The sequence below is a fragment of the Onychostoma macrolepis genome, chromosome 24 (assembly GCF_012432095.1).
Source record: "Onychostoma macrolepis isolate SWU-2019 chromosome 24, ASM1243209v1, whole genome shotgun sequence".
In the NCBI taxonomy this organism is placed as follows: domain Eukaryota; kingdom Metazoa; phylum Chordata; class Actinopteri; order Cypriniformes; family Cyprinidae; genus Onychostoma; species Onychostoma macrolepis.
The window spans coordinates 1,820,730-1,839,507 of record NC_081178.1 but is presented as its reverse complement, the minus strand read 5'-3'; the positions used below and the strand labels follow the sequence as shown (position 1 = coordinate 1,839,507).

Here is an 18,778-nt window from a genome sequence, read left to right as displayed (position 1 = left end):
GCCTATGTCTGACTTCCTGAGGAACGGAGCAGCAGCTCCAAACTCCGCCATCTGGGCATCCCCCATCTTTCAGCCTGCTCACAAGTGCACACACACAGCTTACTTTGAGATATTATATACTGAAGCCTGTTTGGATGCTTAAAGGGATCCTCCACCCCAAAATTAAAATTCTGTCATTAATCACTTACCCCCTGCGACGAGAATACTTTTTGTACGCAAAGAACGACATTTATTCAACAATTCGTCTCCTCTCTGTCTCTCTGTGTCAGCCTAGCGCCATTTTGGAGAATACCTACAGAGAGGAGACGAATTGTTGAATAAATGTCGTTCTTTGCGTACAAAAAGTATTCTCGTTGCTTCATAAAATTCAGATTGAACCACTGATGGCAGATGGACTATTTTGGCTGTGTTTTTTTATACATTTCTGTGCCTTGACCGTGTAATTTTCTTGGCAGTCAATGGGACAGTCACAAACCTCCCGGTTTTCATCCCAAATATCTTAAATTGTGTTACGAGGACGAACAAAGCTTTTACGGGTTTGGAACGACATGGGGGTAAGTGATTAATGACAAAATTTTAATTTTGGGGTGGCGTATCCCTTTAAGATGCATAAAGGTAAGATAAAATTAACATTGTAAAGAAACAAAACCAAAAAACAGCGTCTCCCGACTCTCCCATATTTCACTAAACCCAACAAACTTCGAAAGCTTAAAAAGTAAAAATATTTAATGAAATAGTAAAAATTAAAATTTTACATACAAATAGACTGTTTAGGTCTTTTTTTTCTTACTGTTGCCAGGCAAAAAAAAAAAAAGAAAGTTGCATGCATATTTATAGCTTTTTAAATGATGCTTCAAGCCACAATTAGTTATTTCACCCTTGATAATGAAGCTGTATTGCTGTAAACCAAATGTACAAATTTCATTATCAAACTCATGCATTACGACTATGAAACACTAATATGAGGTGCATTACCTCTGACAGCTGCCAAACCAGAAAATATTACTGCAAACGATCCCCTACAACCAATAAGATCAGAGATAATGGTTCAAAATCCATCACCATGAATTACAAAGTTATTAGAGTCTCGTTATGATTTAAAATAATTAAAAAATATTGATTAAAGAAAGATTTCAGCTTGCTTGGTGACACTTAAATATTTGCATGTTACCTTTTCACAAGTTGTAGGCTTGAGGGAAAGTTGAATGGCCAAAGCTGAAGATCCTCTCGACAGTGTGTCCTTCCTCTCTTTTATAAAGCCACTATCCATCTAAATAAGGGAGTTGGCACACTGCTATGCCAAACTGCTATTGTGTTTGGTTCAGCTGAGGTAGGGAGGGATAAGCATAGTTTTTCATACACACCAGTCATTCCACCACTGCCAACAACATCCCATAATGGAAAATAATTACAGGGAGAAAATTAAAATCACCAAAGACAATGCTTTCACCATTAAGCCCTGTTTGTATTCAAAATATGCTAAAATCATTTTTAAGCATGATTTTTTTCCCCTCACAGGCAAACTGAATCTCACAGAATTATTAGCTTGTGTTGCATCATAAATATATATATATATATATATTTATTTATTTATTTTAAATATATACCTTTGTTTTTTTACCTTAAAGTAGCTTTGTAACTGGCTAATAGAAGTCTAACGGAATAATCCGACAGGTAAGTAATCCTAATAAAGTAACAGTTGAGATTCAACAATTGTGTTTGAGTTTATTTTCTCTTAATGTATCAACATCAACAAAGCACTATTTGCCATGTCAAAAAGACATTCAGATTTCATTCATATAACTTTTGACATGTATGCTACAAAAAGCGGGGGAATGTAAAAATCACCTCCAAATTTGGCTATTTATGGAATAATTTTTCCAGGCACATGCAACTACTAAGAACAACAGAAGTTTGAAATGTCACAACTATCTGTCCTACAATGGGTTCAGATGAGTTGAAGGTCAATGAGCGACAGATGAAACAATTCTTTGCCTCATTGGCACAGGATCATCTCCTCATTTGTCCAGGGGTACAAAGATAACCCAGTGAAATTCCTGGAAAGTGACGCCCATTGATTGAGAATCACAGGTTGGGCCGCAGACAGTAGCACTTCCATTTATGTAACGCTGTGGAACGTTTCACTGAAAGACATATATAAACAAAGGAAGAGTGATGGACCAGGTTTTACTGCTGTGGTGAAACTAAAGCAGTGATGGCCTTGCTGTGGTATCCTGTGCATGTGTCCACCATCACAAGACAAGCGAGACATATGAGGTATCGTCTTTCTGTCGGGTCAAACGTTTGGTTGCCTGCCCAGTCCTGCTGCATATGTGCCCCTGTCATGGTGTAAATTATCTTCGAGGTTAAACTAATAAAACAGTTGGCTTTCTTATTCTGGTCTAGTTCTCTTGTTGACCTTTTACTATTGTCATTTTGATGATTATAGAAACATTTGAAATCACTAATTAGGGAAGAAGTGTTTGTATAAAGACTATTATTGTAACTCAATGTTTGCCAACAGACAAGTATGGTTTCAACCAGTGTGATGACAAAGAGGAACTATAATTAGATGCTCTGCCAAGTGAAGACAACTAGGCAGCAAATGTCAGACGTTGATAAGGTGCAAGTGTTCAACAAGTGAGATCGTTTTCATTGCGCATACATTCATCACATCTACAACCAAACCCTCAGGGACTGTTGAAATCTCCAGGAAAGAATCTCATCAGGACGATTGGTCGATTGATCTACAGGATTTACAGTACGAGAGAGGACGTCATAATGGTAATTCAATACAGCTACGATGCTAAATTAGTCACTGCTGTCTCGAAGAGACTATATATACTAAAATACATTCGTATTTAGGGTTCCCATGCATTTCAACCAATGATTTAGGACTTTTTTCCAAGATAACATTTTAGAGAAATCTCACAGAGGGCGATTTCTGCTCATAACAAGAAAATCACTAGCAATTCATATCACATTGCCAAGAATCCAGCTAACAAGGATTTTGTTAATATATTTGCAGGTTTGAAATGACCATGGGAACCCAGTGTATAGCTTTTTTGTTGTATATGGGGGGAAAAAGTTATTTGACAAAATTTGATATGCTTTTGATTATTACTTGTATAAACATTTTGGGGGCGCTATAGTGAAGCTCTGCAGGACAAACATAGACTGACCTTTTTGACCATTACAGAATCAGGAGCTGCTGTCCAGAGAGTTTTTACAGTGAATCACTGCCCTCGTCTCGTGAGCTCGCCTACAAAAACTGAAGAGCTAAAAATACACAAACCTGCAAGATACTGATGGACCAGAGGTACAACAGAGCATTCAACACCAATGTCTAAATGCATTCAGCTTTAGACTTTCAAAGAACATATTCACCTCTAATCACTGTGATTTTACCAGATTTTATTTGTAATTAGACTTGGTCAAAGATTTATTAATAATTACAGCATTGTTTAGTAAGTGTTGCGCAATCATCAGATTTATTACTATTATCCTTTATTATTCAAGTAGTAGTAGTAGTAGTAATAATAATTAAAATTATTACTAACAATTCAGAACTATTAAGTGCATTTTAAAGAATCTAACACAGGCGTTTACAAGAGAAAGCTACATAACTCGTGTTTCCAATGTTTCTTATTTCAATAATCAGACTGAAAATGCAATAGGCAAAGACAAAATAGAAAGACATCAGACACAAAATAAATCCTGACAGTGTCAACATTCAAATGAACCTGTGTGTTCCTTCCCTCTGCTGTCGTACTCTTCAGCCTCGATCTTCAAGGTAAGTAACAGAGGAATAAGGGACGCTATGAGCAGTGCGATTTCAATCAGCCTCATTAAAGGAATATCACAGGTTTATTGCAACTTAAGCGGTCAAATTACTTCACAAAATTGTCCCTAAGTTTGTACAAAACAGGGTAAGTGTGCACAGTAAAGCACTAACAATGGATGATGCACTAGAGGGTTTAAAAGCAGAGATATGAAGGATGTATTTTTTTACAGCACAAATTCTGTTATAGGTTTTTGACTAATCCATATGCAACAAAAGTTAATACCTGGTTGTGCAATAGTCGACATAAAATCTGGACGTCCCAGCTTCTGCACATACAACTCAAGTTGCATTCCTATAATATTCCTTTAACAAAGAGTGACATGTAACATACAATAATAAGTGTTTCTAGTATCATGCCTCAGTCCGATCAGAGTGCACATAAATAATCCTCAGCGCTTCGCCGATGCCTAGATCAGTCCTGCAGTGATCCTCTTGGCGCGCCATTCTTAGCAGCAATGAGATAAAGTACTAAGAGAACCATTTCCATCCTTCTTCCATCTGGAGTGAGAACTTAAGCCTGTTTTCTTAAGGGATAAATATATATCAAAACGACCTCTGTCATTTTGAGCCCTTATCTCATATTGGTCTAATATATTACTAACAAGTCACCAAATGCTACATGGGTCAGACAATGTTTAATTAAAAGTGTATGCCCTTGTTTATGCCACTGTGCTCTGAGTTGCGTACTCAGCGGACGCGCTTCGGTACCCTTCACCCCTCACACTTCATGACGGAGTCCATGTGCCACGACTCCACTGACACGTGTTAGGAATGACTACAAATACAGGATTATTAGGACAGGCCTCCGAGGTCAGTCCCTCAGTATTTGCAGTTGAAGAGTGAAGGCTAGGTCTCTGGGTTGGGTGTAGCCAGAAGAGGAACGTTATCCCTACGTCTTCGGACCAGCGGAGGGCGGCGGTACTGTTCTCCATCCGCCAGCGTCTGTGGAAGGGGTTTGCGTTTGCTCTCCGGGAGAAGCAGGATGGAGAGAACCGCCAGCAGGGCCAGAGACGAGTAGACCACATGGTGCAGAAAGTAGCCGTAGTGATTACGCAGATTCATGAGAGGAGAACTGAGGCGGCCCACGCAACCCAAAGCCATGACCGCTCCCACACCACTTCCTCTGCGGACACAAGAATGGAACATTAAAACCACCGCTTTCATGGTGTGTTTCTGTGAAATCTACTGTCTAAATGGAAATAATACCCAACTACTGGTTGAAGAAGAGTGGAAGCATGATGGTACTTTTGAAGTTGCCTTCATGTGATATTTGAGTTATTGTAAATATTAATTTCCAAGTTGGAAATTGGACATTAAATGGCCTCAAGTTGGGAAAACTCAGATAATCTTGATACCTGATAAGTGCTGATTAAGTTTTATTCCTTTTTTCCCATGTCTACATTGCTTTCTTGTTCCCTTACAGTATATGGGTAGTTGATGTATCAATGTGTCCTATGGTGTGACAGAAAAATTTAAAAAAACATTGAAGATAAACCTCTCTAATGCTATCTGTAACTCTAAGAATGACGATACATTTTTCTCATGTTATTTGTATGTTAAGTTTTTGTTTTCTACATTTTTGCTGTCACACCATAGGACACAGTCCAATTTTTATTTGTCAACTACCCATATATATGTTCATAAACAACCATTTGAAGAATATTGGGTAACACTTTACTTAACCCTTTATTATGTATTACACATAAAAGTGTATTAAAAGGTATAATGCATTGTAAGTATTCATAATGTTCATTGTAATACATTATATCTTGTCGTAAAAAATGATAACCAAATTTAAAATGCATAGTGTAACAATAAATTGATAAATGTTATAATGTATTAACTGTGGTTACAATTATTCATGAGATTGTACAGTGCATATAATGAGCATTACATGGCATAATTAATGCATTAAAACTACTTTTATAATGCATTATACATAAAGGCTTTAAGTAAAGTGTTACCGAATATTGTATTTATTTTACACTGAAAACAACATTTATTAGACTGAAATTCCAATATTTACATGGTTGTCAACAGATGGGATGCAAAATCCATTGAGTATCTTCAATGCATTTTTACTTTAATAAGATTTCTCCAAGAAACAGGCAAAAATGCACCTGGTTTCCTCCATGATTTCTATTTTGTTCCAACAACAAAGCACTTCAACTTGACAAACTCATAATTACAACTTCATAAGTAGGACATTTCCAATAACAAGTGAAGGCAGCATGAGCGGCATCTCCCAACATTACAAATAAGCATTATAATTACACGGTCACACTTTAGTTTGGGGACCAATTCTCACTATTAACTATTCACTACAACGTCTGCCAAAATAAACTCCTAATTTGCTGCTTATTAATAGTAAAGTAGTTGTTAAATTTGGGTATGGAGTCCTTAAGTTATCTAAAATATGAAAGAATAAGGCTTTACTAATAAACAGCCAATATGCATGCTAATAAGCAACTACATAATAGTGAGAATTGGTCCCTAAAGTGTTACCAATTAAATATTATAACATTGACAACAACATTGCAGGCATTATATTTATGTATTTGGCAAATGCTTTTATCCAGTGCATTCAGGATTTACATTTTATTACTTCATACATTCCCTAGGAATCAAACCCATGACCTTGCTGTTTGTTTGGCGTCATGCTCTGTTGGCTACAGTATCTGAAAAACTCTTAATAAGTGAACAACTGGTGCAAACTCTTCCCTCCGTTTCCTCCCAGGAGAAACACTCTTGACGGGAAGCCAGCACAACACAGAAGAGATGCATAAATTACATCCCTAACCGGCTCTCTGGAGTCCAGTAGGGATCGGGCTGTTTTCTTGACTCTCTCATTGTCCATACATTACATGCATTCTGCTGCTTCAGGAGCTAAAATAACCGTGAGGTTATGACGGTGCGCTAGTAACCAGCCCCGCGGGAGCGAGTGTTTACCTGATGATGGTGGGCATGACTTCAGCGGTGAACAGAATGGAGAGGGATGCGGCCGCTTGGGACGAGAACAGGCCCATTATAGAGAACACAGTCATGGCTGACTCGCTCAGATCTGCAGGGACACATTCACCTCAGTGTTAGACTTTATAAAGCAAAATGCCTGAAAGAATTAACTGGACAATGTTTGAAACTTGTATTTGAAACTGGCACTTCTCATGTTATTGCATCCTTATGCTATGCTAAATGATAATTGCTATCTTATTATTGTATTCCTCACTTTAAGCATTTGCTAAAAGAATGCACAAATTTGCAAAACCTGCCAAGAATATGTCCAGATCATATTCCTCTTTCAAAAAAAATAAATAAATAATAATATTACAATTTTATATATATATATATATATATATATATATATATAGTGCAGAAAAGAGAGTCTATTTTTTAGACTTTGCATTGTGAAATTATTTTCAACAATTAAATGCATATATAATTAACAATAAAGAACATTTTTCACAACATCTAAGCAAATACTGATGGAAATGTAAAAAAATAAATAAATAACTTAAATAGAATGGGATAATAGTATTTGTTTTAAATGTATGCAGTTTATTATTATTATTTTATTTTTTTTTAATCATTGTGTCCTGGATGATTTTTATAAATGTATTACTGTGATGAATGGGATTTATGTTTATTTGATCCATTACTGTAATGAGAATTTGAGGTGAAAAGTGATCGCGCTGCAATCTTAGAATTCCCAAAATTATTTTATTTATTATGAAAGAGAATTTAAAATTATAACTTAGTATTTTATACATTTATAACATTTTTATATATGAAAAATGATTTAAAAAACTAAAAACACCTTGATTCTTTTTGAATTTAGGGTAAAATATCACCAAATAATCCTGAGCAAAAAAACACTTACAGTCCATGAGTCCGAGCAGGATTAGGGAGGCCAGTCCGGTCAAGGTCATGGCTAGAAGAAGAATTCCACGACGACCAAACCTGTCCACCGTTGCCCAGAGCAACAGCCAGGCCCCGCCCCCTGCACAGACAGACAGCAGGTACGTCCAGTAGAAGCTGGGGGTGAATCCTCTGACGTCACCTCTGAAGGAGCTGTAGCAGTGACTGATGCCATGAGAGATGAACCTGAACACAAGACAAGAGTCATCGAGAATACACCTCAAGATACAATAAACCAGTGCTATGCAAGACCAGCCACCTAATTATCAAACAAAACTAGGAATAAATTAGTGCTGTCAATGAATCGCATACCAACTAAAAGTTTTTGTTTACATAATGTGTACTGTGTATATTTATTATGTATATACAGTATAAAGACACACATACAGAGCATATATTTTGAAAATATTTACATGCATATATTTATATTCACATAAATTATATCATGTATAAATATATTTAATATATAAACGTAACATTTTTTATAAAATATATACATGCATGTGTGTGTATATAGATATATAATATACACAGTACACATTATGTAAACAAAAACTTATTTGGATGCAATTAATCATTTGACAGCACTAGAATAAATGCAAAAATAAATGTAAATGTTGAAATAAATAAATCTGGCAATATTTAAATAAAGTAATACATGCTTGTGGGAATAAATATATGCATACATTGCTAAATTAATGCATATATAAAGAAAACAATCAGTGAAGGGGGAAAATAAAAATTCAGGACTAAATTATATTTAAAAAATAATTTTAGTTTTAGTAAGTCATTTATTCCTTTATTTTCTTATGACATGTAGTATTATTATTTTATTTATTTTTAATTTCTGCAGGTTGGATCCTCCATGTTTCTCCATTGTCAAATATGACATTCAATTAAAAATAAAAAATTTTGATGTTATTTTGCAAGAGCAACATCCAACACTTGACTTACGAAGTGAATCCCAGCACACACAGGTTTTTCCAGATGTTTCTGCTGTGCAGCAGCTCTGGGAAAGACAGATGAGGACGTCCAGGAGATGAAGACGTCTCCGTGTCCAACTCTGCATCAGACACAAGAATGCACAGTTTGTTCCTTGAGAACCGAACTAATATTAGACGAAAACCTCCAGCAGAAACTGTGTTTGCCTTCCAGAACGAATCTGCAAACATTTTCCAGCGTCAACAAGAGCAAGATATTTTTAAACTGACCCGAGAAGCTGTCGTCATCTCTCTGTCGCTCGCTCCGGTCACTGAAGGAATTCATGTCTCCCGTCCTCTCGGAGAGCAGAAGCCAGCGCGGCGATTCGGGAAACACTCCCGGGATCCTGAAGACAAACAAACACATCGTTAAATGCCAGCTAAAAGAGCAGCTTCATGCATTAATAGGATAATCTGCTCAACAAACAGCACAACTGGGAGAAGCCACACCGTCTGGTAGTCACAGAAACGAAGATGATTCATCATTACTAACGAGCACTAATGCTTGCTGTCTGCACTCAAAGCTCTGAAGCTTCACAGGGATTTCAGATCAATATTTCTGAATGATGCTGAAGGAGCAGTCGTTTTGCATTTAGGCTGATGAAGTGTTGAAAAGCCTCCTGTTCCCAGCTGCTACAGTGTTTAATAACACGAGATATTATCCACAGCACTGAGGGCCTGGCCTGCAGGAAACTGTGTTTACGTAACATTATGCATCAAATGAATCACCTGCAAATGTGTTTTTCAGAAAGCAGCTCGTAGAACTGGTTTCAGGGATCATAGATAGGTCACTTCCATTATCAGGTCAGTGCTTTCTTACATTCATACATTATAACTCGCTAACATCAAGTGTTTTTATCACTTGCAAACATTTTGTTTGGATTTCTGTGATGATCTGAATATTGTTTTGTGAATTCATGTACCTCAAACAGTAGACTCAGAATGCAATTTACTTTGCATAAAAACATCAGCCAAATGCATAAATGTATAAATATAAATTTTCACGCTTTTCAGTACCAATTTTGGTACCATGGCAAAAACACTTGTTTTTGATTATTTGAAAAATTATTTTCGATACATATGTACACACTTTATATATTTTATACTGATATATTATTATTTTAGTATCACTGAGAATTGTTTTAATTTTAATTGTATGAATTGTTTTAATTTTTAATATGTAACTGAAATTTTATTATATTTTCTGTTCTATTAATATATTATTTTTATAAATTTTAGTTCAATTTTAGTTCATTTCAAATGAGAAATTGTGCCTTGGATGCTACAGCTACAGCTTTTTATTTTTATTTTTTAACAATTTTTAATGGTTTTAATTTTAGTTTCAGTTTTAGTTAACGCTAATAAACCTGATATATATATATATATATATATATATATATATATATATATATATATATATATCACGGTTATTAGTTATTTTGTTATTTATGCTAACAAAATTTTATATATATATATATATATATATATATATATATATATATGTATATATATACTGTATATATATATATATATATATAATTTTGTTAGCATAAATAATTAATGTAATTAATAATAAATGCCTACACTGAAACATGCATGTAGCCATCAAATATTCTTTGTTTTATTTAAATAAGCATTGGTTTAAAAGGGTCAACTTTTTTTTTTTCAACTTTCTAACAGGTGCACCACTAATAGTGACATATCAAGTACACAAACCAAAACCACACGATCAATAGCTGCCATTCATCACGGACTAACCCGTAACACAGGAACAAGGACAGAGGAGCTGCTCCGGTTCCTAACAGGCCCCTCCAGGAGCCGCAGCCGAGGGCCACAGCCAGCAGCAGGAGCTCGCCCGCAAACACGGTCAAACCGGACATCATCGTCGCCAGCAGCCGCAGAGACGGGTCACACAGTTCCAGACCTACAGCCAAACATGAAGACAAACAGCTTCAAAGGTCACTAACAGAATGCATTTGAGCGTTTCTTATTCTGCTTAAGGACAGTGATGTGTGTACTTCTATAGTTCTAGATACACGGATGCTTAAAATATCAACTACACTGCAATATATGAAGTTCTTCCTCAGTATTTTGGGGCTGTATTCCAGTGCATAAACTTAAGAAACAAAACGACATAAGAAATTTTGTAAAAAGTTATCAAAATTAATGCAAGACACCCAGATGTTTAGGGTAAAAAACTGTAACTAATAGATGCACTTACATTATTGATTGCATGATTACATTAAGAAATGCAAGCAATTTTCTGAAACGTTGTTTAAATATGCTTATATAAAGTAAATACACTATTTTGCATAGATTTCAAAGTCAGTTTCATAATTCTTCTTTGATTTTGTTAGTAACAAACCAGCTCTGATGTTTATCACTTGTGTTTGTGTGCGTTTGACTTACGTGTGACGTACAGCGTGAGGAAGACGCCGGCGCTCGCCGCGGCCAGACAGAAGCGCATGGTGATGAAGACGGGCGGTGAGGGCGACACACACACCAGCACCCCAAACACCACCGCCAGCATCAGAGACACCAGCAGAGACTTCCGCCTGCCCAGTCTGAACACACACAACAAACCAATAAACACTGCAGCGACCGAACAAACAACAAACACGAGAGACGGTTTCTCACCGGTCAGCCGTGTAGCCCAAACCCAGACAGCCCGTCAGCGTCCCCAGGATGAAGCACACCTCCTCGACTGGAACCAGCCAGTACTGCGAACACACCAGATCCCACTGGGGACAACAGGAAGTCAGGACACAACAGACAGGAAGTCAGTTGTTGTTTGGTAGCAGTGGCATGCAAACACAATTGGTGATTTTAAAAGACTTCCTGTTCAAAAGAAAGAACGCGGTGAACTCTGAAGACTCATGAGTTCCTGTTTTCTTCCAAAGGTTTCAGATTAAAAAAATGTATCCGTCAGAGCTTTAATATCCGCCATTGTTACCGTTAATTAAAACTATTAAAATGTTTTCTTGTGTATTGAAATAAATCTGAAATAAAATATAAATATTAATCTTACTGAAGTGTTAAAATGACTAAAACTAAAATAAAAAAAATATTAAAAATATTCATATTTGATTTGTACAAAAAAAGTCTGAAGCACGTTAAAAAATTACTAAAACTGATTACATAATAAAAGTTAATTCAAATAAATGTATAAACTAAAATATAAATACTACATTAAAAACTTTGCTTTGGCAACTAAATGAAATCAGTTTAAGCACTAAAATTACTAAATCTAAAACTGAAATATTAAAGCTATAGAAATATACAAGTTACTTTAAAACTCAAATAAATCTAAAATTAAATTAAATATAAATATTAGTTTAAACACTTAGAAATTTACAAATGTTGCTTAGTTGAAGTACTACAAATACTAAAACAAATAACTATACATAGACAGATGTGTAGAAATATTACTAAAAAACTACTAAAAATGACAGTCACAAAAAATACTAAGACTTAATCTAAAATTAAAATTATTTTTTTATTCATTCAAAATTATAGTATTTTTTTTTTTAAATACTAAAATAACACTTAATATCACATCATTCCAAAATTCAATATGAATGAGTCAGATGTCATGTGACCAAACAGCTACATCATGACAAGCACATGGAGCACAAAAGAGTTAGTCAGCTGAAATGTGACCAAACCGGTTGTAATGTACACAGGGTGGAGAACGTCAGCGCACACTAACCACAACAGCATCAACAAATGAGAGCATCGACTAACTTTAGATCCGTCCCAGTTTTGCTTCTTTCTTCAGATACAAATGTATGTAATTAATAATCAACAACACATTAGTTAAACATTTCTTAGAATTTGTGAGTTCAGAGTACAACTTCAGACGTGTTTAGTGAGGAATCTGATGAATGCAGACCGGACACGGAGCTTGACAGACATGAACTGACACGTGTCACGCTCACACGAACACGATAAAGCAACAAGCCATGCATCTATTTCAAACGAATCTGAGCTTGGCTCCCCATGATGAGCAATAAGACATTCAGCATTGCACTGAAACTGGTGCAAAATCACACTCCACATACAAGTAACTATATATTTAACATCAAAAAGCTTCTGATTGGCTGTTATTATGTTATATCATTGAGCTTTTTTGGCAAATTACTTGATGCTGCTTAAAATACGGTGACAGCAGGAGCAAATGAAATATGCTGTGACATTCATAATAATTCATATATGTCCATGGACTCATTCTGATATAATAAAGGACAAATATTATATGATTATTGCATTTTCCCTGAATAACCCAATCTTTTCTGGTTTAAGACATCTTATTATAGATTTAGCTCACACAAAAAAGTCAAATCCATAGCGTTATCAACTAAAATTAAATTTAAATTAATGTTGTGAAGACAACATTTTCAAATTTGTGTGTTACATTTATTTACTAAAGCTGAAACATAAAAATAAAATAATCCAAAATTTTAATTAAACACCAATAAAATTAAGTTAAAATTCTAAGAACAAATTCAATTAGGCTAAATTAGATGTAATTAAATTAAAATTATAATAGTAAGAGAACAGCATGAACATTCTGCTAAATATCTTCACTCCGAACAGGAAGCATTTAAACATCAAAAATATCTGCAAAATATTCTGTCTATTAACATACACTACAGGTGCATCTCAATAAATTAGAATGTCGTGGAAAAGTTCATTTATTTCAGTAATTCAACTCAAATTGTGAAACTCGTGTATTAAATAAATTCAATGCACACAGACTGAAGTAGTTTAAGTCTTTGGTTCTTTTAATTGTGATGATTTTGGCTCACATTTAACAAAAACCCATCAATTCAATCTCAACAAATTAGAATACTTCATAAGACCAATAAAAAAAACATTTTTAGTGAATTGTTGGCTTTCTGTTAAGTATGTTCATTTACTGTATATGTATTCAATACTTGGTAGGGGCTCCTTTTGCTTTAATTACTGCCTCAATTCGGCGTGGCATGGAGGTGATCAGTTTGTGGCACTGCTGAGGTGGTATGGAAGCCCAGGTTTCTTTGACAGTGGCCTTCAGCTCATCTGCATTTTTTTGGTCTCTTGTTTCTCATTTTCCTCTGGACAATACCTCATAGATTCTCTGTGTTCAGGTCAGGCGAGTTTGCTGGCCAGTCAAGCACAGTAACACTATGGTCATTGAACCAGCTTTTGGTACCTTTGGCAGTGTGGGCAGGTGCATGAAATCAGCATCTTTAAAAAGCTGGTCAGCAGAAGGAAGCATGAAGTGCTCCAAAATGTCTTGGTAAACGGGTGCAGTGACTTTGGTTTTCAAAAAACACAATGGACCAACACCAGCAGATGACATTGCACCCCAAATCATCACAGACTGTGGAAACTTAACACTGGACTTCAAGCAACTTGGGCTATGAGCTTCTTCACCCTTCCTCCAGACTCTAGGACCTTGGTTTCCAAATGAAATACAAAACTTGCTCTCATCTGAAAACAGGACTTTGGACCACTGGGCAACAGTCCAGCTCTTCTTCTCCTTAGCCCAGGTAAGACGCCTCTGACGTTGTCTGTGGTTCAGGAGTGGCTTAACAAGAGGAATACGACAACTGTAGCCAAATTCCTCGACACGTCTGTGTGTGGTGGCTCTTGACCCCAGCCTCAGTCCATTCCTTGTGAAGTTCACCCAAATTCTTGAATGGATTTTGCTTGACAATCCTCATAAGGCTGCGGTTCTCTCGGTTGGTTGTGCATCTTTTTCTTCCACACTTTTTCCTTCCACTCAACTTTCTGTTAACATGCTTGGATACAGCACTCTGTGAACAGCCAGCTTCTTTGGCAATGAATGTTTGTGGCTTACCCTCCTTGTGAAGGGTGTCAATGATTGTCTTCTGGACAACTGTCAGATCAGCAGTCTTCCCCATGATTGTGTAGCCTAGTGAACCAAACTGAGAGACCATTTTGAAGGCTCAGTAAACCTTTGCAGGTGTTTTGAGTTGATTAGCTGATTGGCATGTCACCATATTCTAATTTGTTGAGATAGTGAATTGGTGGGTTTTTGTTAAATAAAGTAAGGCTTACCTAAATCATCACAATTAAAAGAACCAAAGACTTAAACTACTTCAGTCTGTGTGCACTGAATTTATTTAATACACGAGTTTCACAATTTGAGTTGAATTACTGAAATAAATGAACTTTTCCACAACATTCTAATTTATTGAGATGCACCTGTATATTGCCAAATGCATTGGGTCACCCCCTTCTAGTGCACAGGTTTGACTACTTTAGTAATTTCCATGAGTACAAATCTTAATGTTAAAGCATATAATGATATTCTAGGGAATTGTGTGCTTCTAATTTTATAGCAACAGTTTGGACAGAACTCTTTTCTATTCTAGCCTCTGTGTATAAGGCAAGGTTCAAAAAGAAATGATTGATTGAGTCAGTGTGGAAGAACCTGACTGGTCTGCAGAAAGCAGCTGAACAGCTCTGGTGCGACTTTAAAAGCAGACCTTGAGCCAAAAACTCATCACCAAACACCAATGACTTGTACATATCTCAATTTCAAAAAATTGACCCTTATGACTGGTTTTGTGGTCCAGGGTCACATATAAATATCAATTATGATGGACAATGTACAGTTATGGAAGTTTTAATTGTTCAGGCTGAAGATAGCCTCATATGATTTAACACTAAGATTTGTACTCATGGAAATTACTCAAGTAGTCAAACCTGTGCACTAGAAGGGGGTGACCCAATACTTTTGGCGATATAGTGTACTTATTAGTTCAAAAGTGTCGGCCCACCTCTGTGACGATATTATTGGTCAGGCCTTCGGTGACGTTGTAGTCGTATCCAGCATCACAGTCCTTTACACACGACTGCGTGCCATTGACGAACATGTGCTTGCACTGGGCCAGATCTCCGTCTCCTTTCCCGGTCCTCACGGAGGCGTTGGTCACCTGAGGAGCAGGCGAGAGTCGCGGGAGACGACAGCAGAAGGGCGGGGCCAGGGTCAGGAGCGGGTCAGAGGACAGCAGGAATGCCAGGAAGAGGTTGGGCAGAATGGAGAGAGCGATGAGGAGCCGCTGCTTCTTACGGCCCAGAGCCAGAATCATGACCTCTCCGGTGGGCGGCAGAGCGGGCGGCAGCGGGAGCGATGATGGGGCGGGAGACGAGAGCGTGGGGGAGGACGGGAGCGAGGGAGGAGGAGGAGGACACGGGGACGGGGAGGCCAGCGGGGACGGGGGTGACGTCATGGTTTGGACAGAAGCTGCGCCACACAGACCAGAGCCTTACAGAGACGCTGCTGCTGAGGACGCAGGTGAAGAGAGAGAGAGAGAAAGATAGACCACTGTCTGTGTCTCTCCCTCTCTCTCTTCCTCTGCTCACCCTGAGACAGACGAGCAGAAATAACCTGCAGAAGACAAGCGTACATCAAGTCAGATAGATAGGCAGACATAGATATGATATATAACAAACGATAGATAGATATGATAGCTATATATAACAGATAGATAGATATAGATATGATGTATAACAAACGATAGATATGATAGCTATATATAACATATAGATAGACAGACAGACAGATATGATGTATAACAAACGATAGATAGATATGATAGCTATATATAACAGATAGATAGACAGAGATATATAACAAACAATAGATAGATATGATAACTTTCGATAGATAGATAGATAGATAGATAGATAGATAAACAATATACAGATAGATAGACATATATGACAGATATATATAACAAATGATAGAGATAAATAGATAGCATATAATGATAGATAGATAGATAGATAGATAGGCAGGCAGGCATAGATATGATGTATAACAAACAAAAGATATGATAGCTATATAACAGATAGATAGATAGACAATATATAGATAGACGGGCAGACAGATATATAAACAATAGATAGATATGATAGCTTTCGATAGATAGATACGTAGATAGATAGATAGGCAGGCAGACATAGATATGATGTATAACAAACAAATGATATGATAGCTATATAACAGATAGATAGACAATATATAGATAGACGGGCAGACAGATATATAAACAATAGATAGATATGATAGCTTTCGATAGATAGATAGATAGATAGATAGATAGATAGATAGATATGCTGTGTAACAAATGATAAATAGATATGATAGCTATATATAGCAGATAGACAGACAGAGATATCTAACAAACAATAGATAGATATGATAGCTTTCGATAGATAGATAAACAATATACAGATAGATAGACATATATATGACAGATATATATAACAAATGATAGAGATAAATAGATAGCATATAATGATAGATAGATAGATAGATAGATAGATAGATAGATAGATAGATAGATAGGCAGACATAGATATGATGTATAACAAACGATAGATATGATAGCTATATAACAGATATATAGACAGGCAGACATAGATATATATAAACAATAGATAGATATGATAGATTTCGATAGATAGATAGATAGATAGATAGATAGATAGATAGATAGATAGATAGATAGGCAGACATAGATATGATGTATAACAAACGATAGATAGATATGATAGCTTTCGATAGATAAACAATATACAGATAAATAGACATATATGACTATATATGACGGATAGAGATAAATATATAGCATATAATGATAGATAGATAGATAGATAGATAGATAGATAGATAGATAGATAGATAGATAGTATATAGATAAGACAGACATGACAGGTATATATAAATGATAGAGATAAATAGTATATAATGATAGATAAGATTGATAGACAGACAAATAGATATACAGTATATAATTGGTATATATAGCGAGAGATTTCAACTTCAGCATACAACTTCAGATGAAAGCATCACACGAAAGAATGAAATTAAAGAATAAAGATCAAAAGTGAGAAAAAGATGAAAGAGTAAAAAGGAGGAGTGAAATGAAGGAATGAATAGAATGGAAGAATGCGAGTGTTACGTAAGTGGAATTACAGAGAGAAGAAAAGAATTATGGAAACCATATATGCATTAAAGAAACCAAAGAATATAAACACGAATATGATTATGTAAATGAGCGGGTCTTCTGAACATCATTCATAAGTCCTGATATTAAAATGAATTTATTTCTAAAACCTGAATCTGGATCTTTACCTGCTGCTGCAGATGAGCCGCTGATCACATCAGCTGGACTCCAGCTGGACTCCGGCACATCCACACTGACGATGAAGATGGTGGTGGTGGTTTGCGCTGGACTGATGTGGTTCTGGTGTGTTCTGGACTCGTTCGGTCCAGCGCAGTGAACGTCTCTCCGCAGAAACAAAAGCTCGTCGCTTCACTGCAGCTGATCTGACGCGTTTTATTCACCGCGCGGGACACCAAACAAACGCCTTAAATGATGGTAAATAAAGCCTGGACGCCGCTGCTCCAGAGATGAAGGCCATGGACGGAAGCAGATCCCCGGCTCCGAGACGCGGACAGGGCGGAAAAACTGGCACGACTGGCGGCGAGCTTCGGAAACCGTCGGGACCTTTCGGACAGCATCGGAAACCTTACACAAAGACGCAGCTGCAGTACAGCCACACGGCCACACGAGGGAGCCTTTTATCACATAAAAATGATTTACTGTACTGCATACTATGCACTATACAGTAGTATCACTATATATTGTATACAGTACAGACTATACACTATATATTGCTTACTATTAAAAATAGTACATTATGAGAGTAGAGTCGATGTAAGTAAAATTTATTTATATAGCACCTTTCACAGACAGAGAGTCACAAAGTGCTTTACAATAAAAAAAATTTAAATTAAAAAAAAAAAAAGTTAAAATACCAGCTATACAAATACCACCAAATATCACAAAAATTTGCTTCCAGACCATATTGCTAATTAAAGGCTTGTCCAAAAAGATATGTCTTTAGGTGTCTTTTAAAAGATTCAGCAGAACACATAGTTCTCAATGACAAGGGGAGAGAGTTCCAAAGCCTTGGGGCCACAACACAGAAAGCACGGTCACCCCTTGTCTTAAGA

The 18,778-nt window shown here is 36.4% G+C and overlaps 1 protein-coding gene and 1 long non-coding RNA gene across 2 annotated transcripts; one reads left to right on the top strand and one right to left on the bottom strand.

Moving 5' to 3' along the window:
- The first annotated feature begins 246 nt into the window (after positions 1-246).
- LOC131533697 (uncharacterized) lies at positions 247-10,501 on the top strand. Its single transcript, XR_009269196.1, has 4 exons — positions 247-2,784; positions 3,200-3,319; positions 9,488-9,543; positions 10,420-10,501. It is a non-coding gene; the product is annotated as an uncharacterized LOC131533697 (long non-coding RNA).
- slc22a17 (solute carrier family 22 member 17) lies at positions 2,886-18,348 on the bottom strand. The gene is made up of 10 exons (XM_058766103.1): positions 17,894-18,348; positions 15,531-16,141; positions 11,377-11,480; positions 11,149-11,303; positions 10,498-10,663; positions 8,971-9,086; positions 8,714-8,822; positions 7,722-7,945; positions 6,794-6,905; positions 2,886-4,967 (listed from the first exon to the last, which is right to left on the bottom strand). The coding sequence occupies exons 2-10, from the start codon at positions 15,981-15,983 to the stop codon at positions 4,691-4,693; spliced, it is 1,716 nt and encodes a 571-aa protein (XP_058622086.1). The 5' UTR covers positions 15,984-16,141; positions 17,894-18,348; the 3' UTR covers positions 2,886-4,690.
- Between the last annotated feature and the right edge of the window lie 430 nt (positions 18,349-18,778).